Source organism: Pipistrellus kuhlii, unplaced genomic scaffold (genome assembly GCF_014108245.1).
Source record: "Pipistrellus kuhlii isolate mPipKuh1 unplaced genomic scaffold, mPipKuh1.p scaffold_m20_p_41, whole genome shotgun sequence".
NCBI lineage: Eukaryota > Metazoa > Chordata > Mammalia > Chiroptera > Vespertilionidae > Pipistrellus > Pipistrellus kuhlii.
The window spans coordinates 1,687,268-1,713,957 of record NW_023425542.1 but is presented as its reverse complement, the minus strand read 5'-3'; the positions used below and the strand labels follow the sequence as shown (position 1 = coordinate 1,713,957).

Genomic DNA, 26,690 nt, shown 5'->3' with positions numbered 1-26,690 from the left:
ATGTACCTTGGTTGCGGGCACATCCCCAATGGAGGGTGTGCAGGAGGCAGCTGATGGATGATTCTCTCTCATCAATGTTTCTAACTCTCTATCCCTCTCTCTTCCTCTCTGTAAAATATCAATATACTTAAAAAATTTTAAAAAATGGGGGGGGGGACACTGGGGTGCTGCTAATATTCTGTTCGATTTGCACGCTGGGCATGCTCAGTTGGTGAAAATGGACTGAGCTGTACACATTGATGTGTGCACTTTTCTGTGGGTGGGGGAGATTTCACGTCAATAAAAAGTTTTAAATCGTCGACGTTGTTCGGGCCTTGACTCTGGGTGAATGAATCAGGACCTCTGGGTAGAGGCGGGCACTTTAGCATGCAGCAAGGGCTGGGAACTGCCAGCTTCGCCAGCCTGTTCACGGTGGAGGTGAGCAACCTGTGACGTCACCCGAGAGTCCAGCCTGTGCTTGCCTCAGGCTCCATGGACCTGTGCCTGCAGCATCAAGCCTCCCAGCTGGGCTGAGTGAAGGGCCAGGGAAAAGCACATGGTCGCCAGTTTGTGTTTGTGCCCTCGTGGGGCCCCTGGTCCTGCCCCAACATCTGGATTTCCTGGTACGTGGCGGGTAGAGTTGTAGAGAAAGCACTGGTTTTGTGTCACCATCAACTGTGCACTGTGGGACCTTGGATCTCCTCCCCGACCTCTCTGAGCCTCAGTTTCCTTTTCTGTGAAATGGGGCGATGTAATACCTGCTGGGAAGGCTGGGAGTGCAGCAGGACGGTGTTGTCACTTATGAGTTCAAGCGTGCCTGGCCAGCCCCGCCTCTGCTGTCCCCCCCCCCCCCCCCCAGTGCATTCTGTGTCCACTGGGATGCTTCGCTCAGTGTGGGCGCTTGATCTGCAAAAGCTGAGTCCAGGCACAAATCAACAAGACGGAGAGGGTGGGTTTCCCCGGTTCTTTCCACTTTAAGAGGTTTGTCTGGGCTGGGAGGGAGAGGCAAGGCAGAGGGCACCTCCTAAGGCCAGACCTGGGGAGGCGTCTGCGACAGGGAGCAGAGGGCCCTGTGTCCTGCCTCCAGCGGGAAGTCCAGGGATGCAGTCCAGGGAGCCCACCAGAACTTCTTACGGCCGAGGAACACCCCCAAACGGTACAGAGAATCGGATAGCCCCTCTCTGCCCTTCTCTCACCGGCCCACCACGATACAGCATTGGAGAGGGGCTGAGCGTGAGTTAGCCTTGAGGGGCAGTTGTCCCGGGGGCACTGTCCCGGCCGGAGAGAGACACCATTCAGCAGGAGCCGGAGGAGCCGGGAGAGAGCCTGGGACAGACCCTGTCCTCAGCACCAGGCCAGACCCCCAGAACCTTGGCCTGACGCCTGGGAACCACGCATCCACTGAGATTTACTTTCAGGTGGAATATTCCACGTGAGTGTCAAGGCATCCTGAGGTCCCCTGAGTTTGAGTTAATAAGAAATCCCTTACTAGTAAGTCGACGAGAAATCATACATCCAGCATCCTGTCCTACATCCAGAACCCTCTAAGGGGAATGGGCCTTGGAAATGGAAATTGTTTGCCACGGAGAGCAATGGGCCAAGGGTACATGCAGATCCTATGTGGGCATGTGAGCACCTGGAACGCCTCATGCACGCTCCTGGGTCTCCCCGGTGCTCCATGCACGTGGCTATGTGTGGCCTTTGTCACCGACAGGAGGTGCCACGGGCCCCCTTGCACACCAGGGGTCTCTTCCCTTGCCTGGAGGAGGGGCCCGTGCTCTGGGGGCCTCTGCCGGGGCTGGCCCAGAGCCTGCAGGTTCCTCTATTCCCTGTCCTTTGACCTCCAGCCTCATTGCACAGCCTCAGGGCTGGGACCCTGGAAGCTGCAAATGTCAGCCTCTGCTGTTTGCTACTGCCCCCCCCCCCCCCCCCCCCCCCGTGATTTCTGCAAAGGCCATTTACACCGAATCCCCTCATCCTTGTCTCCCTCACTCCTTCTCCCTCATTCTGCCCTTCTTCCTTCCTGCCTTCCCTCCATTCCCCCCTTTCTCTCTAAGTAGCGCTCAGTCTTCCTTCTTTCTCTCTCTTCCCCAGCCTCCCTGCCTCCCCTCCTTTCCCATTAGCCCCCCTCTCCCCAACTCTCTCTCTCTTTTTCTTTCAATTCATGCTTTTTTCTTGTTCCTTTTTCTCTTACTTTATTTTCTCTCCCCCCTTTCATCTCTTAAATGGCCACAATTTCTTTCTTCCTTTGCCTTCCTGTTTTTTGTTTGTTTGTTTGTTTGTTTTTTAATAATTCTCTTTCCTTCTCTCCATTCATTCCTTATCCTCTCTCATTCCCACCCGCTTCCTCTTCCTTCCTTCCATCACCTCTCTTCATGTTTTCCCTTTTTCTCCATCCTCTTGCCTCTCCTCCCCTCTCCCACCCTTCCTGTCTCCTTGCTCTTGTCTCTTTATCGCCCAGTTCTCCCTCCATCCTCTTTCCCTGCCTCTCCGTGTCTGATCCTCTGCTCCCCTCTCCCCTCTCGCTCCCTTCGGGGCAGTTCCAGAAACATACCCATATATGGCCTCCGTGCCAAGGATCACACATGATGACGTCACGTGAGGGCCCACACTCGGAGATGCTCTCCGCAGTCAAGTCCGCAGCTGATGCGCCTGGAGGAGCTGCAGGCAGGACCACAGCCTCCCCTGTGCAATCTCCAAACAGGAAATCTGAGCCTCACAACATCTTATAGTCTGGCTTGCCATCATTGGTCATGCGGTGGGCCCGAAATAAACTCCCTGCTTAAAGGACAGCATCTCAGAGCTGCCAGGCAGAGCAGCCAGACGCTCGGGGCCGGGGCAGAGGCGCGGGCAGGGAGCATGTGCTGAACTAAGACACTCTCCAGAGAATCCTTGTGCTCCCCCCGAGCGCCCCCTGAGGCAGAGCCGAACAGGTAACGCATGCTTTCCGCTCTCTCACGCACACCTCAAGCGAGGGTGTTTGGCTGGCTCCTTCAGAGCCTGCTCTGGCCACGCTACTCTCTTGCCTCTCCCCCCCCACCCCCCTCTCCTGCTTCCTTGGCTTATGAAGCATGCCAGCGACCTTCGTTTCGGATGTGGGGGACAGAGAAGCGGCCGCCTGCATGTGCCGATCCATTCCTGTGAGGGTCCCGCTCAGAACCTCCGTCGGCGGCGCACTGCTAAAAATGGAAAAGCGAAAGGAGTTATCAATGATGCTATTGTTGGTCTGCAGGCCTTGGGCAATCAGTGCCAGACAAGTGGCTTTCAGAAGTGCTTTTATTTTGAGTGAATAGATGTGTTCCTGCAGGGGGCCTCGGTTTTATGGAGTGTCTGTCTGTGTGTGCCCAGTATGGTGGGGCAACAGCAACCAGGGTGCCAGGAAGCTGTGCCTGCAAGGACCTGGGGTTTAGGAAGGGAAAGAGAATTTGGGAACAAAAACTAGGGCTCAAGGTAGAGAATGAGAAATGTCCTGTGGGAATGCAGAGATGCAGGGACACTCTGTGTGTGTGTGTGTGTGTGTGTGTGTGTGTGTGTGTGTGTAACATGAGGACACATTCAGTGAGGAGGTGGTCTTTGAAAAGATGGGTGGAATGGCATCAGACAGAGGGGTGGAGAGGGACCTCCCGGTGGGAGGACAACTTGGCAAAGGTGGGCCTGGGCATCTGGATGGTGCAGTGTGTCTACAGCAAAGGCCATGGAGGTCAGAAGTCAGGGTGCAGCTCGGGGGGGGGGGGGAGGGAGGAGCTGGAGGCAGATACAGATCCTACCAGGCCCGTCCAGAAGATGGAACAGCCCTGCCCGTGTGGCTCAGTGGTAGACTGTCGACCCACGAACCGGTCACCGGTTGGATTCCCACTCAGGTTGCGGGCTAGATCCCCAGGGGAAGGCGTGTAGGAGGCAGCCAATCCATGATGTTTCTCTCATTGATGTTTCTCTCTCTCCCTTCCTCTAAAAATCAATAAAAACCCATTTTGAAAAAGAAGATGGGACACATTCTAATTGCTTCTGAGCAGAGGGGGAGCAGGCGGGGTCTGACCTCAGGAAGTCAAGGGGATGGACTGGAAGGAGGAGGCAGGGAGGTGGCGGGGACGGAGGGGGGACAGGTAGGTGATGGAGACCTGAGGCTGGGCAGGGGCCACGCCCGCCCTCCCCGCCCCCCTGCACGGAGCAGAGAGTAGCTCCACGCAGGGATCGCTCCTGCATGAGGTTGGGGCCGGAGGAGGGCACGGGGTTCCGGCAGATTGGTCTCTCATCAGTTTGACACGCTGACTTTCCACACAAGTTCATCTCAGCAAAGACTCCACGGCCATGACGGCAGCGAGAGCCCCCTGGCCTGGTCCTACCTCTTCATTATTTTAAAAATTGATTTCAGAGAGGAAGGGGGGGAGAGAGAGAGAGAGAGACATTAATGCCGAGAGAGAATCAAGATAGCACACCGGCCACAGCCCGACCTTTGCCACCAGAGGCCTGGGCAGAGCGAGGCGAGGCTGCAGCGGCCGATGCTCCCATCACTTCCAAAACAGCCGATGGGTCGGGACAGCTGGGGGCAGGCCTGTTTACAGCCCTCCCCCCCCCCACCCCCCCGGAGCTGGCAGAGGCCTCCACCTGGCACCACGCTGGTTTGCATCATCCGTTCTTGCACAACCAGAACTTGATTCCCAGCTTCAGCACCTCCTCGCAGCCTGGCTTTACGTAAGACCTTCCCCCTCCCGGAGCCTCAGTTTCCACATCTGGAAAATGGGAGCGGCAATCGCCTCTAACTCATGATGCCCTGAGTGCCTCTCGGGGGAGGGGGTATCCTCGTCCTCCTTCTCCCTCCATATAGCGCAGCCCGGAGGCCTTGCCATGGACAACAACACAGTGAACACCTGTGAGCACGCACCGGGCGCTTGCTGTGGGCCAGGCGCTGAGTCCAGTGCTTGTGACCACGTTTCTCAGGGGCTCTTCTCAAGGGCGTTATGGGTTAGAGGTGACGGCCGCTCCCATTTCCCAGATGTGGAGACTGAGGTTCTGGGAGGGTAAGGGTCTTGTGTAAAGCCGGACCGTTAGGAGGAATCCAATCCCGGCCTCCTGCTCTGTTGGCCTCCGGTGCCCACCTTCAAAGCCACAGCCTCCCGCGGCCGCCCGGGCACTGACACAGCAGTAAAAGGACCCGTCCCTGGCGCAGGCAGGGGTCATGCGATGCCCGTTCAGCAAGGCCAGGCCCCAGAGAGCCTCCCCAGAGGAGGCTCAGAAATCCCCTTCCGCTCCAGGCGGCCTGGAGGAGGCAGCTGTCCCAGGACCGGTTAGCCCTGTGCCTCCCTCTCCCTCAGCACCTGCTCTCAGACGGATGGACAGACGCCCAGGAACTTGAGGGAAGTTGTTGAAGGCCTCGCAGTTGAGGGGATGGTTGGGGGCGGGGGGGGGGGGAGGGGACAGAAAAGTACAGAGGCTCCTTACCTGCCTGAACTTCTAAAGAAGAAGACCCCTGGGAGAGGGGTGGGGGAGACTGGGGAGATCAGGAGAGCAGAGAGAGGAAGGAGATGACCTGATAGTGGTCCTCAACCTTCCTAATGCCTCGACCCTTTACTACATCTCCTCCTGTGGTGGGGACCCCCAACCATACAATTATTTTCGTTGCTACTTCATAGCTGTCATTTTGCTGCTGTTAATGAATCGTAATGTAAATATCTGTGTTTTCCGATGGTCTTAGGCGACCCTGCTAGTGGTTCTCAACCTGACTAAATGACGGCAGGAAAGGCGGGGGTAGGGGGGGTAGGGAGGGGGAGCAGAAGGAGAAAGATCTTAGATGACTTTGCTGTGATCCCTGTGAAAAGATTTGTAGCCAGCCCTGTGGTTGGGCCCCAGGGTAAGGAGTGGGGAGCGAGCTTGGGAGGGCACCCCTACCTGCCTGCCCCCCTGAGCCTTCCCACTCTGCCTGCAGGCTGGGACTGGGGCTCCCAGAACCCTCTGCGGCTCGGGGGCCTCGGGGAGGGGCCATGTTCTCCTGGTGCCCAGAACAGGGCTGGGCAAGCTGCCCTTGGGCTGTGGAGGGGCGGGGGCAGTGCTGTTGGAAGCTCAGGCTGGACTGGCAAGCCCCGCCCGGCCTCACTCCCATCCAGGCCGCTGGCACAGATGGCAGAGCCTGGCTCCCCCTGACAGACGCTGGGTCGGGCGCCTGCAATCCTGGGTCCAGACCTGCATGCCGCGGCCCCCACGGATGGGCCTGGGGCTGCAGGAGGGCAGGGGAGGGGCCGGGAGAGGCGCAGGAGGGGCAGGGTGCGGGGCCAGACCCGCAGGGCCTGGCGGGAGAGACGTGTCCTCCCCTTGGGAGGCCAAGGTGAAGGTGGCCCAGGGACCTGCAGACTCAACAGCTTGGGTCCCAGAGAAATAAAATGGGAAGGTGACGTTCTTTGAGGCGTTTCTTAGCTGGTACGCATGGCACCTCCATTTCAGATGGAGCCTTAGATCAACCCTCCCTCCCTTCCCTCCTCTCCCATTCCCACGGGCACAGGGTGTCTGGGGGCGTGGGCGTGGGCGTGGGCGTGGGAGCAAAGCCAGCTTTGGCAGGTTCAAATCACCGGCCATCACCTCCCACCTGGGTGACCTTGGGCCGGCCGTGCCCCTTCTCTGGGCCGCGGCGTCCCCTCAGCCACCGGGGAGAAGAGCCTGGGGTGGGGTCCGCGGAGGCCGGTGAGCAGATTCCCCAGCCCCGAGGCCTCGTCCGGCGCCTGGGGGGCCAGAGCTCTCGCCAGCATCAAAGTCCGGGATTAGTGATGCGGGAGGAGCGCTCAGCATCTTTGGAGCCCGGACAATAGGCTTAAGCTCCCAGCAGCTGCGAAGTCCCGGACGCCAGCAGGAGGCCTAGCCGGGGCCACCCATGGCCAAGGCCCACCTGTGGCTCTGACCGCCACGGGTGGGGGTCAGACGAGGTGGCCTGGACTCTGCTCTCCCCAGGCTCATCCCTTAGCCAGAGCAGCGCTAACCCCCCGTCGCTGCCCGGCTCAGGCTGTCAGAGGCCTGATGGAAAGAGGGCCAGGCCGGCCTGACTCCACCCACTCCGCCCCTTACCGTCTGGGCCTCGGTCTCCCCATCTGGCCAACGGGCAGAATCTTACCCCACGCCCACCCCCGGGAACGGAGGGCAAATGGGGCATTTTATGAGCGTGGCCAGAAACAGCGCAGGCACCCATGGCACCCGCTGTGTTTGTGGTTTTGGTTTGAAAGCAGTCGGATCGCGGAGGGAGCGAGCACCTGAGTGGCTACTCCCGAGAGCCCTCCGGCTAGCAGTGCTTCCTGGGTCCGCAGCCCTTCCGGAAAGGGGGTTGGGGGGGGGGGGGCAGCAGATCCGAAAGATGAGCTTCGTCATAAACTTCCTGGGCATTTCAAGGGCTGGGGTTGCCCCGCTTCCTCCTGTGTGTGCCCCGGGCGAGCCCAGGCGCCAGGGGGTAGGACTGCCTTCCAGTAAGGGTCCTGCGATGTTTGGGAGCCCTGAAACTTTGGGGATAGGCAGGCAGATGGATGGATGGATGGATAGATAGATAGATAGATGATAGATAGATGATAGATAGATAGATAATAGATGATAGATAGATGATAGATAGATAGATAATAGATGATAGATGATAGATAGAAGATAGATAGATGGATAGATAATAGATGATAGATGATAGATAGATAATAGATGATAGATGATAGATGATAGATGATAGATAGATGATAGATAGATAGATAGATAGATGATAGATAGATGATAGATAGATGATAGATAGATGATAGATAGATAGATAGATAGATGATAGATGATAGATAGATTGATTGATAGATGATAGATAGATAGATGATAGATAGATAATAGATGATAGATGATAGATAGATAGATGAAAGATAAATTTATATAAAGTTTCCCGACTCTGTAGGGAGACAGGCCCACAGCGGGCAGTTAGAGCAACGGAATGTGAGTGTGCCCTTGGAGGCGTCTCAGGATGCCTCAGCCACCAAATCAGGAGGGCTTCCTGGTGGAGGGGATGCATGAACTGCGTCTGGAAGGATGACTGGCCAGGTGCTGAGGAAGGTAAGGGAAAGGGAGGGGAGGGGAGGGAATGGGAGGGGAGGGGAAGGGAGAGAAGGAGAGGGAAGTGAAAGGAAGGGAAGGGAGGTGAGCAGCAGTATTGGTTCTATAAACAGCCTAAGAAGGGAGAGGGGAGGGAGGGGAGGGGAGGGAGGGGAGGGGAGGGAAAGGGAGAGGAGGGAGGGGGAGGGGAGGGGAGAGAGGGGAGGAAGGGGAGGGGAGGAGGTGAGCAGCAGTATTGGTTCTATAAACAGCCTAAGGAGGGGGAGGGGAAGGGAGGGGAGGGAAGGGGAGGAAGGGGAGAGAGGGGAGGGGAGAGGAGGGGAGGGGAGGGAAGGGAAGGGAAGGAGAGAAAGGGGAGGGGAGGAGGTGAGCAGCAGTATTGGCTCCATCTATAAACAGCCTAAGGAGGGGGAGGGGAGGAAGGGGAGGGAGGAGAGGGGAGGAGGTGAGCAAAGGTATTGGCTCCATCTATAAACAGCCTAAGGAGGGGGAGGGGAGGAAGGGGAGGGAGGGGAGGGAGGGGAGGGGAGGAGGTGAGCAAAGGTATTGGCTCCATCTATTGTATAAACAGCCTAAGGAGGGGGAGGGTGGCTGACAGCCTGTGTGCAGTCGGCTTGCAGGAGTGACCCAGACTCACACTCCTGGCCCAGGTCCCTGGCTGAGGGGGAGCTCGGGTCGGAGGATGGCTCCAGCCCCTTCTTGCCCCGCCCTCCCAGCCATGCCCCCCCCCCCCCCATTGATTATAAGACCCCCAGGGGCCTCTCTTCCCATGGCAGCCTCCACAGGGTCACAGAGTTCCCGCCGCCCCGGTGCCAGGCCCCACTGCCAGTTCCCTGGTGTCCGGGTGCCTGGGTGTGTGTGGGGGGGAAGGAGCCGGGGGCAGGAAGGACCAGTTCTCCAAATGCTGGCATTTAATCTTCTCCACAGCTCCACCAGGGCCCGTGTTTCTGTGCCCATCGCACAGATGTAGAGACTGAGGCCCGACTCAAAGACGCTGTTCTGTGTCTTTTGGCGTTAACTCGGGACCACAGCCACGGTTACCCCCGTTTTGCAGAGGCCGCTGGCACAGGCGGGGGCTCTCCTGGAGCCGATGGCTGGGATGCTCTGAAGGAGACAAACGAGGTGGCCCCGTTTCGCTTGGTGCAAGCCGGCTGCGGACTGGCCACTCCCGCTGCAGGCCTCAGAGGGCAAAGCACGCGCCCCGCCTTCCCTGGGAAAGGCTGTTTTCTGTTCCAACGAGCCGTCCAGAGGGTCCCCGGAGACCGCTGGCCTCTCTCCAGGACGCAGGCCTGGAACTGGGCCCAGCCCCAGGCAGAGGCCTCGGAAATCAAGCTGGGCAGCGTGAAGACGAGGGGAAACTGAGGCCACAAGAGGAGGAAGGCGGCATCTCTGACCCAGCCCCGCCCTCACCCTGCCGTGGCATAGGTTCCTTCATGGTGCCCATTTTACAGGTGGAGAAACTAAGGTTCTAAGGCAGTGGTCGGCAAACTCATTAGTCACCAGAGCCAAATGCCAACAGAACAATGACTGCAATCTCTTTTGAGAGCCAAATTTTTAAAACTTAAACTATACAGGTAGGTACATTGTTGTTAACTTAATTAGGGGACTCCTAAGCTGGCCTTTGCTAAACACTCAAGGGGCCAAAGAGCCGCATGTGGCTCCCGAGCGCGCAGTTTGCCGACCACTGTTCTAAACGCTCACAGGACTAATAGACGGTAAGGCTGTGATTCGAACCAGGTCCACAGGCTACTTCAGAACTGCCTGCTTCTGCTGGGGCTGCACTGCCTCTCTGCTCTCAGGGCGAGGCCCGGGGTCCCTGGCTGACACCCCAGCCTGGCGATGGGGACCCCTCCTGACGCAGCCTGCCTCCCTGTGAGGCCCAGCAGGAAGCCCTTTGCATTCTCCCACAAACCCTGTGACAACAGCATCTGCTGGTGTCTCCGCCCTGCACATTAGGATCCTAGAGAAGAGGGACTTACTCAGAGATCCTCAGCAACGGAGGGCCTCAGTGGGGAAACCAAGCGCTGGCCAAGCCCGCCGAGGGGCAGGGGAGTTCGCCCTCTTAGAGGCAGGGTCCTCGCCCTCAGGTCCCTCCAAGGTGGACCCCACCTCGTCCATCTGTGTGCGTGCGGGGTGTAGGCCAGATGGTCAGGCTGGAAGAGGACGGCAACATTGCCCCCGCCCGCTCAGATCCCACGTGTGTGCCCCAGGTGTGTGCCCGTTACCTGGTCAGTGTTCTTGGAGTTCCCAGAGGGAGCAGTGGATTTGGGTTTGGAAAACTGGGCTCCAATCCCATCTTTCCAGCTCTCGGTGCAAACCCTCCCCTCCCCTTCCCTTCCCTGAGCCTTAATCGCCTCATCCGTAAAATGGGAGCATCGTCTCCTGGAGGGAGTGGAGGTGTTGCAGAACTAATCCCAGTTAATTCCACAAAACCCACTCTTCCCCTGGCTGGTTTGGCTCAGCGGATAGAGCATCAGCCTGCGGACAAGGGTCCCTGGTTCGATTCCAGTCAAAGGCACATGCCCGGGTTGCAGGCTCGATCCCCAGTGGGGGATGTGCAGGAGGCAGCCCATCAGTGGTTATCATCACTGAGGTTCCTATCTCTCTCTCCCTTCCTCTCTGCAATCAATAAACATTTATTTAAAAAACAACAACACAAAAATACAAAAACAAAACAGACAGCCACTCTTTCTTCCTCGGCTGCTGTCGGGGCAATGCCAGGAAATAACTGGCAATGGAAAAGATCTGAATGCCATTCGAAACCCGGGTCTAGAAAGTCTGGAATTGTCTGCAGGCGACTGGCTGCTCCAGGGGACCGTCACCTGCTGCCGTCCCTTCCCAGGGCATTGGGTCCCAGGTTCGATTCTCAGGGCACGCAGCTGAGTGCTGTCCACAGGCCTGTGATTGGCCCATACGTACCAGGGCCAACCACCGAGTTGGGGTGAGGGCCTGGAGGGCCCCCACCAAATGCTTGCTTTAACCCAGAGCCACAGGAATGCTGCATACAAGGCACCCTGACTAAACGTTTATTATCTCCTCCGAGGCTGCAAGCCCACGCACACAGGCGGACCTAAGCCGCCCGGGCTGGGCTGCTGGGGGCTCCTCCGTTCAGGCGGCTCAGGCTGCCCCAGGTGTGTTCCCTCCGGGCCCAGCTCAGGGCAGTGCCTCCAGGGGGAGCTCTTCTCCCGGCGATGGCAGAAGAGCAGCCCCACAGCACAAGCACCAGTCCAGGGAGTAAACAGATATTTATCACGGCCACCGACACTCACTGGCCAGAGCAAGTTCATGGCCAAGCCCAGCTTCAACGGGGAGGGGAGAGGGGGTACGCTGCCTCTGGGGAGAGGGGTGAGCGTTTGCCAAGCAAACCAAATTACAGCGCTAGTATTTTGGGTATTTTTAAAAAGACCTCATGTGATGCGAATGCTCAGCCAGGGCTCAAAACCGTTAACCTACGGTCACGGCCACTTGTCAGCCAGTCAAAGCGAAAATCAAGCTTGATGAATGTTACTTTATTTCCTAAGAGCAGTTTGTCTCAACCAGCGTTCATTTTTCCTCGAGGCATGTGTGGGTTTTTTGTTTGTTTGTTTGTTTTAAAGAGAGGCCCTGGAATTAACACAACATTAAAAACACACACACACAATTGATTTTAATTAGATCACGAGATTTTAAGTAACAGGCTTATGTATGAGCCCTAGCGTGCAGTGCCCAGAAGTGGAAAAATGCCAGGATAAGATGTTGTTGGGTAATTGGAAGTAATGTGAGCACTTGTGAACACTCGTGAGGGCAGGGATTTTGGTCCGGTGGCGTCATTGTCGTACCACGAATGCTTAGATGAGCGCCTGGCACACAGTAGGTGCTCAATAAGTGACCCCTCCGTGTGCCTTCACAGAGACAGGCCGTCTGGAATGGGAGACTGAATAGTGGATGCTTGGATGGTTGGGGAGAGATGGATGTGTAAATGGATGGAGGGAAGGAGGGATGGAGAAAGAGTGAGTAGGTGGACAGACAGAATGATCAGGGGGTGGGTAATGGAGGGATGGGTGGGTGTTGGATGACTGGGTGGACAGATAGATGAGTAGATGAATAAGAGCATGAACGGTTGGGTGGATGGCTGACTGGGTAGTTGGATAAATAGATGGATACGGCTGAAACCGGTTTGGCTCAGTGGATAGAGCGTCGGCCTGCGGACTGAAAGGTCCCAGGTTTGATTCCAGTCAAGGGCATGTACATTGGTTGCAGGCAAATCCCCAGTGGGGGGTGTGCAAGAGGCAGCTGATCGATGATTCTCTCTTATCGATGTTTCTAACTCTCTATCCCTCTCCCTTCCTCTCTATAAAAAATTAATAAAATATATTTAAAAAAATAGATGGACATGTGGGCAGATGGGAAGTTGGATGGGTAAATGAGTGGGTGGGTGGAAGACAGGTGCATGGGGGGTATGGTTCATAGATCCGTGGATGCCAGAAGATAGCAGAGACTTCCCAGGGGGTAAATATAGATATTTTGCAAAACTTGTGAGTGACCAGGATGTTTGGGTCTCCTCACAGGGTTTTCTGGTTTGCTGCTTCCTCCTCCCCACCTAGTGTCTCCTGGGGAGACCAGGGTGAGAGGTGCGAGAGATGGCCACGGAGATCAGTGCCCCGGGCACACAGCCGGCCATCGGCAACGAAGAGTACAGCCTGTACAGCAGCCTGAGTGAGGAGGAGCTGGTCCAGATGGCCATTGAGCAGAGCCTGGCTGACAAGACGCGGGGCCCAACCACGACGGAGGCCGCCCTGTCCACACGTGCCAACCGCCAACCTGCCCACTTCTACCCCTGGACCAGGTAAGCCAGGAGAGGCCAACAGGGCCGTCCATAAGGTGCTGGTTCCAAGCGCTCTTAATCCAAATCCGAAATGATTTACAGTTACTATCTAAGCTTCCTGGGCTCCTGCCTCGCTTAACTGTCTTAAGAACCTTCTAGGAGGCTCTGTGCTGGAGTCCCATTTTGCAGATGAAGAAACTGAAGCTCAAGGCCGAGGACCTAGCCTCAGACCACACGGCGAGGGGCTGGGGCTGCAGGGCTGGGGCTGTGGCTGCATGTTTGGGTGCAGTGGACAGATATCCTCATCTGCCCAGCGCTCCCAGCCCCATCTGGGCAGCTCCCTGGGAAAACCCGTCTGAGACGCAAATGACATCTCCCCAGCAAGGCGCTCCTGCCTCCTTGCTCCGGCACCTGCCTCAGCATGACCCATCCGCCCAGCAGCAGGACCAGCTAGCGCAGCGCAGTGCCACCCCAACGGAGGCACGAGACAGGCCACAGGTGCAATCCCACATACACCATTTTTTTTGGTGGTTTTTAAAAAACATTTATATATTTTTTTATTGATTTCAGAGAGGAAGGGAGAGGGAGAGAGAGATAGAAACATCAATGATGAGAGAGAATCATGGATCGGCTGCCTCCTGCATGACCCACACTGGAGGTGCCCTGACCGGGAATTGAACCGTGACCTCCTAGTTCACAGGTCAATGCTCAACCACTAAGCCATGCCAGCTGGAATCCACATGCTCCATTTTGAATGTCCACAAGAGCCACAGTAAAAAGTAGAGACAGCCGAAACTGGTTTGTGGATAGAGCATCAGCCTGGGGACTGAAGAGTCCCAGGTTCAATTCCGGTCAAGGGCATGTACCTTGGTTGCGGGCACATCCCCAGTAGGGGGCGTGCAAGACACAGCTGATCAATGATTCTCTCTCATCGATGTTTCTAACTTTCTATCTCTCTCCCTTCCTCTCTGTAAAAAAATCAATAAAATATATTTTTTAAAAAGTAGAGAGAAACAGGTGAAATTAACTTATGCCTAAACTATTATCATTTCCACATCGTCAATATAAAAAAAATCACAGAAAAGATGTGTACATTCTTGTCTTCTCACGTGAAGTCTTTGAAATCCGGTGTTTTTTGCACTCACAGTGCATCTCGACTCAGACTCCCCACAACTGCGGGCTCGCCAGCCCCTGTGGCCAGGGGCGGCCGGACAGGACACCATCTTGGTAGGGGGTGGGAGTTGATGAAGCACTGGACCTTAGATGCTTTTAGAAAAGAAACACATACATTTAAAAGATGTTCTGCTCACCAGGAGTCCAAGTCGAGTGTGTGTTGGGAAGTGGCTGACGGGGACGGGAATGGCTGCTGTACCTGTGTTATCTTGGGGTCCCGCCTCAGATCTCATTGTCTCCCCCTGTGGCCCTGGGCAAGTCACTGACCTTTCTGACACACAGTCTCCTTTTCGAATAATAATAGTGACAAAATAAACAGACTTTCCCCGGTGTCCGGCCCCAGCTGATAGGGAGGAAGGTAGGTGATGGTGTGACTCTGGCCTTGCCCAGGCTGGACCATCTCTGCTAGTCAGACTGGGCGGAGGCCCCGGTGTCTGTCACCAGGGAGTCCCTTCTAAAGGGGAGGGCAGGCAGCCTCCATGGGCAGCTGGGAGTCTCCCGGTTACGGAGCTGTCCCCAAGGACACCCCATTGGGGGACACAACCTGAAAAACAGAAGCCCAGCGCCAAGGACTTGGGGTGCCTTGTGCTCTAGGCCGCTCTGGTTCCTGTCCTGGCCATTTAGTTCAGTGTAAGTCAGAGCACAGCTTCCTCTTTCTCAGGAGGGATCAGATAGAAGCAGCCTCCCTCCCACGGAGCCTGCAGCACAAGCCAGCATCCCGGGCCTCGCGGCCCTCTCCCAGAGAGGGAGCCCGACCCGGGAGTCCAGCCTCCAGACTCCAGCCTCCTCCTTCCTCCAGCGGAGAGAGAGGTGGAGACACACCCGTGAGGCCAGAGTAAACATATCCAGCCTCCTGAGAAAAAGGCTCTGAGAGAAGTAAACCGCCTTATCCACGGTCATGTGGCCCTCACTGATGATCCAGGCACAAGCAACACCAGGGAGAAGAATTCAGCCCTGCATCTTGTCACTCTCCCTCCAGAAAAAAAAAAAAAAAAGAAAAAAAGAAAGAAAAAAATATATATAATTGATTTTTTACAGAGAGGAAAGGAGAGGGATAGAGAGTTAGAAACATCGATGAGAGAGAAACATCAACCAAGTGCCTCCTGCACACCCCCTACTGGAGATGTGCCTGAAACCAAGGTACATGCCCTTGACCGGAATCAAACCTGAGACCCTTCAGTCCACAGGTTGACGCTCTATCCACTGAGCCAAACCAGTCAGAGCCAGAAAAAAAATTTTTTATTGAAATTGTTGGTGTGACATTCTACCTAATAAATAGGGAATATGCTAATTTACCATCACACCTTCACAAAGATGGCAGAGCCCACAGCCAATAAGGAAGGAATATGCTAATTGACTGTCACACCCTAAAAATGCGGCGCCCACAGCCACAAGATGGTGGTGCCCAATCCCCTCAGTCCCACTGGGGCAGCAGGTGTGCGGCATGCCAGGCCCATCCCCAGGTGGGTCTGGCTGCTCTGCATGCCTGCCTCTGGAGTCCCCCAGGCCTATCTGCCCTCCAGCCACGCAGGGCCGCCCAAGGCTTGTGCTGCCAGCAGTGGCCGCAGCAGAGGTGTGATGGGGCTTTGCCTTCCTCTAATCGCCAGGTCACTTCCTTTCTCTGAGGGCTCCTGGACTGGGAGAGGGGACAGGCTGGGCTGAGGGACCCCACTCCAGGGCATGAATTTTCATGCACCGGGCCACTAATTAGTTAATAAAGTTATGTAAGTTTCAGGTATACAATTCTATAATACATCATCTATATATTATATTGTGTGTTCAAGTCAAGTGTGTTTCCATCACCATTTACCCTCCCCTTCCCCTCCCTACCCCCTTCCCCTCTGGTAATCACCATGCTGAGTTTTTTCTTTGCTAATCATCTTCCAAGCCTTGGCCCTGTGAGGGCTCCCTGGAAGGTGTGCCCAACTTCCCATCCCACGGAGAAGCAGGCTTCATGCCCTGCTGGCCAGAGAGGAACAAACAGGGCCCAAGGCTACTGTGGACCAGTCAGAGTGGGGCCAGGAAGCTGGGTCTTCAGTCTTCCAACTTCTGCATTTTATTTAAGGGGACATTTCTGAGAAGACAAAGGAGGAAAGCAGGAAGCAGGAACTTGCTTGGGTTGATGGGCACACACTGTGATCAATTCAATCGGTCCATCCACACTCATGGTGCACCTCTGGTGGGCCAGCTCCCTGGCCCTGGATGTGAACCAGGCCTGGCCCCTGCCCTGTCCAAGCTTGAAGTCTAATGAGTATAAAAGGCACAGAAGCACCCGGTGTCCCAACAGGAAAGATGTAGCAAAGGGGCTTGTCTCAGTGTCAGAGGGACGCAGAAAGGGTCCTTGCACCTAGTCAAGGAGGTGGGCTTTGCAGGATGAATAGGAGTTCACCAAGCAGGGCAGAGGAAGCAAACTTCTTCGGGCCTCAGTTTCCTCATCTGCAAAAGGGAGCCAATTGCATCTACTGCACAAAGTGGACTCGGGGGTAAACGGAGATGCGTTGTGCCATGTGCCTGTCACAGGCTTGGCACATGGCAAGCGCTCAGCCGGTCTCGGCTATGTGTGTGTGGGAAGGCAGATGTTGCCACTGGAATTCTGTTCTCTGTGATTCCTCTCCGGGCTGGCCGTGGGATGGCTTGGTCCGTGGGAGAGGGAGAAACAGAATGCTCATGGGAGGCAGGGGCTGGTTCTCCGGGAATCTGAGGTGGTGGCATGCAGCCACCCAGCCCTTGCAACTACCATATGGGATAGTACCCCCCCCCCCCCCCCAAAAAAAAAAGCTTTGGTTTGTTTCATTCATTTACATGTGTGCCAGACACTGCATGACAACTGTGCTTGGCATAGGGCTGGCATGAGGACCAGCTGAGAGACAGACACGGGATCTGGGCACAGTGGTGGGCATGGGCAGGCTCGTGAATTTGGGAGCTTCCTCCCTTTGAGGTGCATTCAGCCAGGTGCTGCCCAGGGTAACCCCTCTCCTGGGGCGGCCCGGGCTTCTCATTCGCCAAGGAGTCGGCTGGCATCACAGCTCCGCTCGCTCCTCTCCCCACGGCGGAAGCTGGGACAGGGCAGCGGGGAGGGGGGAGGGTGCTGCACTCCTGACCCCCGCCCTGCCCGCCCACAGGAAGGACAGGACCCTACCTGGGCCCCTTCTGGGGCACGACCTGCGCCCACATCCCGCCGGCCAGGTTCCTCTCACGTCTGATGAGTCAGCCCGGGGTTCCCCTGCTCTGGCCGGGGGAGGAAGTGGGCTGCAGCCTCGGCAGAGAGAGCACGCAGCCGGTCAGGGCCTGGCTCCCCCGCCAGCCAGCCGAGCTGAGACCCGCGGCTCGGAGCACCCGCCCTGCCTGCCCCTAACACCCCGTTCACCACAAGGCCAGGCTCCCTTTTCCAGCCCCTCCCCTGCGGCTCTGAGGCTGTGTGTCTTGTCTCATGTCCCACTGGCCCCCGAATATCCTGAGGATCAACGAAAAGAAGTGCCCGGCCCAGCTGGTGTGGCTCAGTGGTTGAGCATCGACCGAGGAGCCGGGAGGTCTCTGTTCGATTCCCGGTCAGGGCACAGGCCCCGGTTGCGGACTCGGTCCCCAGTGTGGGGCATGCAGTTCTCTCTCATCACTGATGCTTCTATCTTTCTCTCCCCCTTTCCCTTCCACTCTGAATTTTTTTTTTTTTTTTTTTTTTTTTTTTTTTTTTAAGAAGCACCATGCTGGTCTGCATCCCCAGGTCTGGTCTGGGGAGTGAGCGAGCAGGAACCGAGAGGTTCTTGTAGAACTAATTCGGTTTGCTTGTTTCCTCCTCGGAGAAGTGGGAGCACGACACCCCCTCCTCCATCCTGGTGGCGCACCGCGGACCTGAGGCACAGCCCCAGGGCTGCCAGCACGCCCATCGCTGCCACCCCCACGGCCTCCCGGTCTCCCCGTTGCTGTCGTTGCTGTTGTGCCATCAGAGGGAGGGCCTCGTCCTGGGACGGCATCTGGGACTGGCCGGGGGCTCACCACCTGGTGGAGGACATCCAGCGCTGGGAGGGAGGACGTTGGGTCTGTTTCGCTGCTCTGCCTGGGTGGGATCTTCACGGGGCGTTTTGTTCTTGCTTCATGGATGCCCAGATGCTTCTGAGCAGCAGAGCGAGATGCTAGACTCGGAGACTCTGTATGTATGCGTTTCTGTCATTAACAGCACACGGTGCCGTGCCTTGGAGCTTAGTAACCTGTAATAAAATCCAAATGATATTTAAAAAATGGGAGCCCACACCTGGGCCAATGCTGAGGGCGGCTGGGACCCCAGGATTGTGGGGAGAACGAAGCCTGCCCAGCACTCTCCCCTGCCAGGGCCAGGAACACGCGCAGGTGATAGTACTGAGCATGCACGCGCACACACACACACACACACACACACACACAGAGACACACACACACAGACACACACACAGACACACACACACACAGACACACACAGACAGACACACACACACACACTCACACACACACACAGAGACACACACACAGACACACACACACACACACACTCACACACACACACAGAGACACACACACAGACACACACACACACACACTCACACACACTCACACACAGACACACACACACAGACACACACAGAGACACACACACAGACACACACAGACAGACACACACACGCACACACACACAGACACACACACACAGACACACACACACAGACACACAGACACACACACACAGAGACACACACGCACACACACACACAGACACACACACACACACAGAGAGACACACACACAGACACACACACACACAGACACACACATACACACACACTCACACACACAGAGACACACACACAGAGACACACACACACAGACACACACACACACAGAGACACACACACACAGAGACACACACACACACTCACACACACACACACTCACACACACACACAGACACACACACAGACACACACACTCTCTCACACACACTCACACACACACACTCACACACACACACACACACACACACACACACGTGCAATGGGGGAGGCAGCCCTCCACCTTGCAGAGTCCCGGGTTCCTCGTCTATAAAAGGCCGTGACCTTGGCACTCACCTCCAGCGTTAATGAGGAGTGGGCACCCAGGAGAGAGGAGGGGGTGACAGGTGGGGGGGGGCAGGAGGTGGAGGTGGTATCAGTGATGAGGATGAGGAAAGGGTGACCTGGACCCCCCTGCGATGGGCTGGAGCAATGGAATCAGGGGTCCTTCCTTCTCTCTCTGCCCCCTCACCCCTCCCACGGTGTCCTGGCCTCACCGAGTCTGGCCTGCTGTGGAAATATGGACCCTACTCAGGGTCAAGTTTCTAGCACCTCCATGCCCCACAGCCTGCTGGTCACCAGTAACAGCGTCCTCCCCAACCCCATGGGGGACCCCCCAGAGGGGTGCCCCGGGACCAGGGCTGACCTGCTGGAAGGAGGGCCAGCGTGGGCCACTGTCCCATCCGCACTACAACCCAGCCAAGCAGATGCGAGGCGTGGACACACCTCCTTCCCCCTCCCATCTTCAGAAGAGCCGGCTGGGGTGGGGAAACGGAGGCTCAGAAAGGCAAAGTGATGATAACAGTAATGGTGGGCACGACGGAGCACCCCTGTGCGTGGCCCTCTGCTGAGCACGTCACACCGTCCACTCCCTGAGACCTCGGTGGCCCTGAGACTAAGGCCCAGCGTCACACGGCCAGGAAGTGCCAGAGAATTAGAACCCACATTGGTCCGACTCCAAGCCCTGGCCCCTATGCCTTCCTCAGCATCCTTTTGCTAAAACCTTTATTTATTTAAAAAAATATATTTTTTGTTGATTTCAGAGAGGAAGGGACAGGGAGAGAGAGAATAACATCAATGATGTGAGAGAATCATTGATTGGCTGCCACCTGCATGGCCCTTACTGGGGATCAAGCCTGAAACCCAGGCACATGCCCTGACCGGGAATCGAACCGTGACCTCCTGGTTCACAGAGTGACGCTCAACCCCTGCGCCACCCCAGGCCAGGCTGCTGACACCTTTCTACGAGACGTTTCCAACCCTGGGACGCAGGCCTCGACAATGAGGAGCCGGCCAGGTGGGGTGGGGACAAAGACCAGCCTGCCCCCACCCCCGCGAAGCTCTGGTCCATCCCCGTTAGGACCGGGCCTGGCCAGCCCCGAGGCGGAGCCCCTTTCATCCTGGGACCTGCGGCTGACACGACTCTCACACCACGTCCCACATCCTCCCGGGCGAAGAATGTCACCTTGCTTCCTATCTGCCTCCCGCGTGGTTGGCTGGGGAAGGGGCCCGCAGGAGCGGGGGTGAGGTTAACCTCATTGTTGTCTTATATGGTCATTTAAATCTCCCAGGGCTTCCTCCGAGGGCCAAAAATAATCCGAGGCGCAGCAGCTGTGTCCAGCGCACAGCGGCCCGGGCCATCTGCTCTGGTTCAGAGCCCTGCGTCTGTCTGTCAGGCTCTCCCCCTCGCGCTCTCTGTCCTCGGACCTGCCTCTGGCCATGACCTGCTTCTCCTATGCAGAGTACTTTTCCCTCTTTCACTCCTGCCCTGCGCCCTCCAGGTCCGCGGCGCCTCCGGAGAGCAGCGGCTCGGCCCACCTGGGCCTGTTCCAGGGGGTCATGCAGAAATACAACCGCAACAAGGCCTCGCAGCTGGCGTAAGTGACCCCGGCCTGCCCCCCTCCCTCCCCGGCCCCTGACCATCCAGGCTCCTCTCCCAAGTGGGACGGTGGGGGAGGGGGGGGGGAAGCTGGTCTTTGCCCAGGCAGCGGGGGGGGCACTCTGGGGGGACCTCCCAGGCACACCCCTCCCTGGGGTGTCCCCCTGAGACCCAGTGCTCCTGCTGAGCTGGGCTGGGCGGTCACAGACTCTGCCCTCAAGTGATGGTCGGGCTGTGGCTGTGAGGAACCTCTCAGAGCCCCGGACAGGCCCTGTGTGCTGGGGCTCTGAATCCGGGGTCCGAGCAGGGGAGCCGGCCCTAGGACCTCGGAGGCCCAGAGGGGTTCTGAGCCGGAGCTGAGAAGTCAGCCACACCCTGTCTCAGTCCCCCCACGCCTGGGCATCACTTGGGGGGGGGGGGGGCAGGGTTCGTTTCGCTTTGTTGCCTTTACTAATTAAGTGCTGGGTGCTAAAATCCGGAATAACCAAGTTACAGATTACCGGAGGATCTGTTTGCCGGCCCCAGGGTGCTGGGCTAGGTGTGTCCGGGGGCAAATAGCTCAGTGCCGTTTGCTTCTCTCTCCCCCACGTGGACCCCAGACGCCGCTAAAAGCCAAAGAAGGGCCGTCGCTGGCACCCTGTTCGCTTGCCCGGGGTATGCTGGGGAGAGGGGAGGAGGCACTGCCAACCTCCGGCTCCCGGCCCCGGCCCATGTGGAGCCCCCACTTCCTCGGTGCTGCCGGTGGGAGTCTGACTGTGGAAAAGGCCCGGGTTCTGGTCTCGGCCGCCGAGGTTTCCCGTGCGGTCCGAGGACAGAGTGGCCTCCTGGGTCCAGTTCAGGCCCTCGGTTTCTGAGGGCCACGCCCACCCTCGGGGCGGGACTCTGGCGGGGCTCGGAGGAGGACACCCGGGCTGGTGGCGGCCCTGAGGGTGTTCTCAGGATGCCGCGCCCCCAAGGCCGCAGGTACTGCCGGCAGCCTCCCTCCACTGCAGCCGGGCCCCCAGGGGGCCTCCCGGGAGACGGACACATACCCCCCGGGGCTCCTCCCCCGCTGGGCCGGCGGGGCTCCTCAGAGGAACTCGTCAGGATGGCAGTGATGGTGCTGATGGGGATTCCAGGGCTTATCTGGTCAGTCACCACCAGCCCGGCCTCGGCCTCGCTGGGTCTGTAACTTAACTGGCATCTGAGCTCCGAGGCTATTAATAACCGCGAGGCTGAGAGTCAGGGGAAGTCCCTGCGGCTGGAGGGGCCGGCCCTGGAGACCCCGGGGGCCTATCCCCGCTGGGACAGGGGTGGGGCCTGCCACTTCTCCACCTGGGCAGTGGGGCCAGGTCTGCAGAACGTTCCGCAGGAGTAGATCTGGGAGTCACAGATATCAATCAGGGTCTTCACTGACTCTCCAAGGGTCGGGGGAGGGAGCTCTGTGAATGCACGCGTGATGAATGAATGAATGAATGAACGAACGAACGAACTAATAGAGTGGCTTTAATGAGCCCAGCAGAGAAGCTGTCATTTGTATTAGCCCTGAATTCTTCTTGACATTTGGAGTTTTAAGTTGATGGATCAATCAGATGGATTAACCCTTCTAGAACATCCGTCTTTCAGCTGCTAAAGGTTCTGGGGTGAGGATAAGGGTCAGGAGCAAGAAGAGGGGTGCTGAGTGCAGAGTCCCCCTTGGAGGGGTCTGTGCCTTCGTTTCTGAGCTGCTCAGCATGCCCTCCGGCCCCGGCGGCGAAGGTGCTGGGGACCCCGTTTCCAGCTGTGGGAGTGGAGGAGCTTGCCATGCCTCAGCCGTTTCTAGTAGTTTCCCTACGTGGCGGCGTTTGGAGATTGAAGCCGTGAAAACGCCCCCGGGTGCTCACAGGGCAGGGCCCGGTCCGGACCCACACTCACCTTGTGGCCAGCGTGTCCTCCAGACGCCCCAGGGAGGCATCGCCACACATGTTTGGAACAAGATGTAAATGCAGTTCCCAAAGAAACAAGCAGAACTCTGATAAATTAAAAAAAAAAAAAAAAAAAAAAAAAAAAAAAAAAAAAAAAGGCTATCTGTTTGGAAACTGAAGGGATGAAGGTGTGAAATAATTCCGAAAAAATTCGGAATTTTTCCTTTTTTCCTTCCCCTCTCCCTCCCATCCCTCTTTCCCCTTCCTTCCTTCCTTCCTTCCTTCCTTCCTTCCTTCCTTCCTTCCTTCTTTCCTTCCTTCCTTCCTTCCTTCCTTCCTTCCTTCCTTCCTTCCTTTTTTTCTTTCTTTCTTTCTCTCTTCTCTTTCTCTTCTCTTTCTCTTCTCTTCCCTTCTTCTTCTTCTTCTTCTTCTTCTTCTTCCTCTCTCTCTCTCTCTCTCTCTCTCTCTCTCTCTCTCTCTCTCTCTCTCTCTCTCTCTCTCTCCCTTCCTCCCTCCCTCCCTGTGCAAATACTCAGCACCTATTATGGGCCAGCCACTGATTTGGCCCTGGGAATTGAATCATGAGAAATAAAAGAAAACACTGTCACCATCTTCTTGGCGTTCACAGTCCAGTGGGGGAGACAGACAGTAATCACACAATCATTCAAAAACACGGAAGGCCTGTGGTTATATGAGGGCTTATGACTGGAGGCAGGGAGAGGCTGACCTGGCCAGGCAGGCTGAGGAAGCTGTGACAGAGCTGAGATCTGGAGGGGCCACGGATAGGGCCAAGGTCAGGGCCAAGGTCAGGGCTGAGGTGGGGCCGAGCTCCAAGGCACACCCCTGTGGGTTCGGGTTATTCTCCTTGTTGCAGAGGACGCTGGTGCAGGGGGGTGACCTGCTGTCCAGACCAGCAGGGACAAGCAGGGCAGATGATCCCACGGCTGGCTCCGCTCCTGGCCACCAGCCGGCCTGGCCCAGCCCGTGTCTGCCTGGCTCTGAGGAGGCCCCGCCCCGTTCCCACAGGCCCGTGGACCCTGTGCTGAAGGCCATCAAGGAGGACGACGAAGAGGCCTTGAAGGCCATGATGAAGGCGGGGCGGAACCTCGCCGAGGCCAACAAGGAGGGCTGGCTGCCGCTGCACGAGGCAGCGTACTACGGCCAGCTGGGCTGCCTGAAGGCCCTGCACCGAGGTGAGGCCCCACGCCGGGCGCAGCCGGCCTGGGCGCGGGGCTCCGGGCGAGGGCTCCTCCTCCCACAGCCTCGTGCTCGTGGCCCCACGGCCTGGGGACCAGCTCCACTCCTGAGCTCAGGTCTCTGAGGTGGGGAGGGAGGGAAAACACGACTCGTCCCCGAATGCAGTGACCTCCTCTCACCCACCCAGACTCTCTGGACCTCCCAGGACAGGAGGGAGCCCAGTTCCTAGAAAAGGAAGGAGGGGGGAGCTTGGCTTTGGGGAGAGCTACGGCCAGCTTGTTCTAGAATGTTCCAGAGGCTGATGTGGTGTGGGAAATACGGCAGCTGTGCCGGTGCCCGCCAAGGCCGTCCCCCACAGCTGTGGGGCTCTGGATGAATCATGCCTCCTCTCGGAGCCTCGGCCTCCCCCCAAGCCAGATGTGGGCGGGGAACACCTGCAGCAGCACAGACCCCAGACATAGCCTATCGCACCTTCGGGGAGAAACAGCTGCGTGAGACCGAGCTCCCAGCAGTGGCCGCTGGGGCTGTCAGGGAAGGACAGGGTCATTCGCAGGAGGAGGAGGTTCAACCAGGGAAGGCTTCCCGGAGGAGGTGGCATCCACGCTGGACGAATAGGACCAGGAAGCTGAAACAGCCCTGTGGAAACTACTGAGTCCAGGGCCGAGGTGACGAAGGCAGGCTGGGTGGTCGCTGTAGGCAGATGCCACGGAAGTCTGTCCTTGGAACTGGGAGGAAGCTCTGACCAGCTCCGTGTTGGGGTGGGGCGGGGGGCAGAGGGGAGAGGCAGGCATTTTCCTCTGTGATGAGTGCACAGCCTGTCCTCCCCAGCATACCCGGCCACCATCGACCAGCGCACCCTGCAGGAGGAAACGGCCCTCTACCTGGCGACCTGCAGGGGACACCTGGACTGCCTCCAATCCCTGCTGCAGGCCGGGGCCGAGCCCGACATCTCCAACAAGTCCCGGGAGACACCTCTCTACAAAGGTGAGCCCCCGGTGGGCTTCCCGGAGAAAGAGTCCAGAAACGAGGTGGGCGATTGGGAGTGCTGGTCCTGAGGTGCAGGCCCCCTGCCCCATGGGGTCTACTGGAAGGGGCAGCCTCACTCAGAGGCATGACGTAGGCTGTTGATTCTCTCATTTGTGTTTGTGTTCGGTCAATGTTTCCCAGGTCCTCCCCTGGGCTAGGCAGGCCGAGGAGCACTGGGGACTAAGAATGGGAAAGAACCATCCATGCCCGAGTCTTCTCCCAGCCTAGTGTGCATCGACTCACATAACAGTCAGTTAAGAGCGTGGCTCAAGGCACCAGCGAGCACAGGGCAGGGGCCCTGCCATGGGGAAGGGAGCCCCCAGGAGGGTGTACCTGGGCTGAGCCTGAACAGGAGGGACCTGCCGGCCGGACAAGCAAGGGGAAAGCTCAAGCAAAGACAGAGGTGTGGGAGAGAATTTGTATCTCTGGGGATGCTTAAGAAAACCAAAACTGGTGGCTGAATCAATACATCATCCAAGGATATTGCAACCCTAGCAAGTGCCCAGAGTGAAAATCCGAATAATCCTAACAGCTGGCATGTATTGAGAGCTTTCTATATGCTGGGCACTGTCCTTTTATTTATATACTAGAGGCCTGGTGCTCGGATTCATGCACAGGTGGGGGCTTGCCTGAAGGGATTGGGCTGAAACCAGCTCCCCAATATCCTCCGAGGGGGTCTCAGATTGCGAGAGGGCGGCACCCCGGAATCGGGCTCCCTCCTCTCTGGTTCTGGGTGTGTCACTGGAGAACCACAGCTGCCAAGTCACTGCAGCTCGGCAGCTCCTGAGTTGAGCATCTGTCCTCTGGTGTTCAGTGTGTCATATCTACCAGTTGGACAGTTGCTTAGGCTTTTATATATATAGCATACCCATTTCACAGATGAGAGCCTAAGGCACAGAGACCTGCAATGAGGTAACCAGGATCACAGCCAGGGGTAGACCTGGGATTTAAACTCAGGAAGATTTATACGACAGCTCCATGCCCTGAACTCCTACCCTATAAAGCATCTAGTTTGTGCCTACATCAACCTTGGGTCTTGCAAAAGTGAGAGGGCCTCTACGCTCAAAAACTACAATCCCCCCCTCTCCCACATGCGTGGTATCTGACACCTGGAACATTCGTAGGCAGCAGACATGGGGTAGCTGGGGCCCGGGCCCACTGCAGACCTGAACCCAGGTCCACTCGGCCACCACAGCCATCGCCTGGCCCCTCAGCTGTCCCATAGAGAGCTCCCAGAATGCTGGGCGGGAGGCCCTAGGATGCAGGGTGAGAGCTCCCGGGATGTGGGGTGAGTTACAGCCGAAGCTCATGGTCCTGCATGAGCTACAGGTATGTGCTGAGCACCCTGCTAGAACCTTCCACGCTCTGCCTCGCTCAGTGCTCCCACAGCGCCTTCTCAGGAAGGTTTTGTCCCCTCTGCTTTTTAGGCGAGGAAACCAAGGCTCCGAGGGACGGGGTGCTTCGCCTGGAGTCCTGTCGGAAACACTACACAGGCACCCCCATTCCTCCTCGGCCCCTGGCTGAGCCGGAGAAGCTGCCGGGGTAGCTCATTGGACAAGTGCCCCAGCTCCCTGGTGACAGCTCTGGCCAGAGCAGAGTGCCCTCGGGGTCTAGAGAGAGAGGAGGCTTAGAAGGGGGGCTGGGGCAGGTTAAGACAGACTTGACGAACTGTATCCAGGAGATAACTTTACCCCAGATTAAGTGAGCAGTCTCTGAGGAGGGGTTTTGAGCAGGGATGTGACCTGTCCTCCTCCTCGGGCCTTGTCAGTGTGAGAGGCTGACGCAGGTCACACTGGAAACAGTCATGAGGTCAGGCATCCCGGGACATTCCAGGGGACAGAGATTTTCTGGACCCAACCACCTGGGTTTGAATCCCAGTTCTGCCACTTCCTGTCTGT

General features: G+C 57.3%; 1 protein-coding gene across 2 annotated transcripts in view; it reads left to right on the top strand.

The window, feature by feature from the left end:
- The first annotated feature begins 2,589 nt into the window (after positions 1-2,589).
- ASB2 (ankyrin repeat and SOCS box containing 2) overlaps positions 2,590-26,690 on the top strand; it is a 37,430-nt gene continuing 13,329 nt past the window's right edge. Inside the window, exons 1-5 of one of the 2 annotated variants that reach the window (XM_036411678.2) lie at positions 2,590-2,912; positions 12,579-12,856; positions 20,589-20,684; positions 23,596-23,762; positions 24,595-24,750. In XM_036411678.2, the coding sequence (XP_036267571.1) occupies positions 12,651-12,856; positions 20,589-20,684; positions 23,596-23,762; positions 24,595-24,750 (625 nt within the window). In that variant the 5' untranslated portion in view covers positions 2,590-2,912; positions 12,579-12,650. Of the gene's footprint in view, positions 2,913-12,578; positions 12,857-20,588; positions 20,685-21,716; positions 21,815-23,595; positions 23,763-24,594; positions 24,751-26,690 lie in introns of those variants that run through there. The other variant, XM_036411680.2, reaches the window with a different exon arrangement.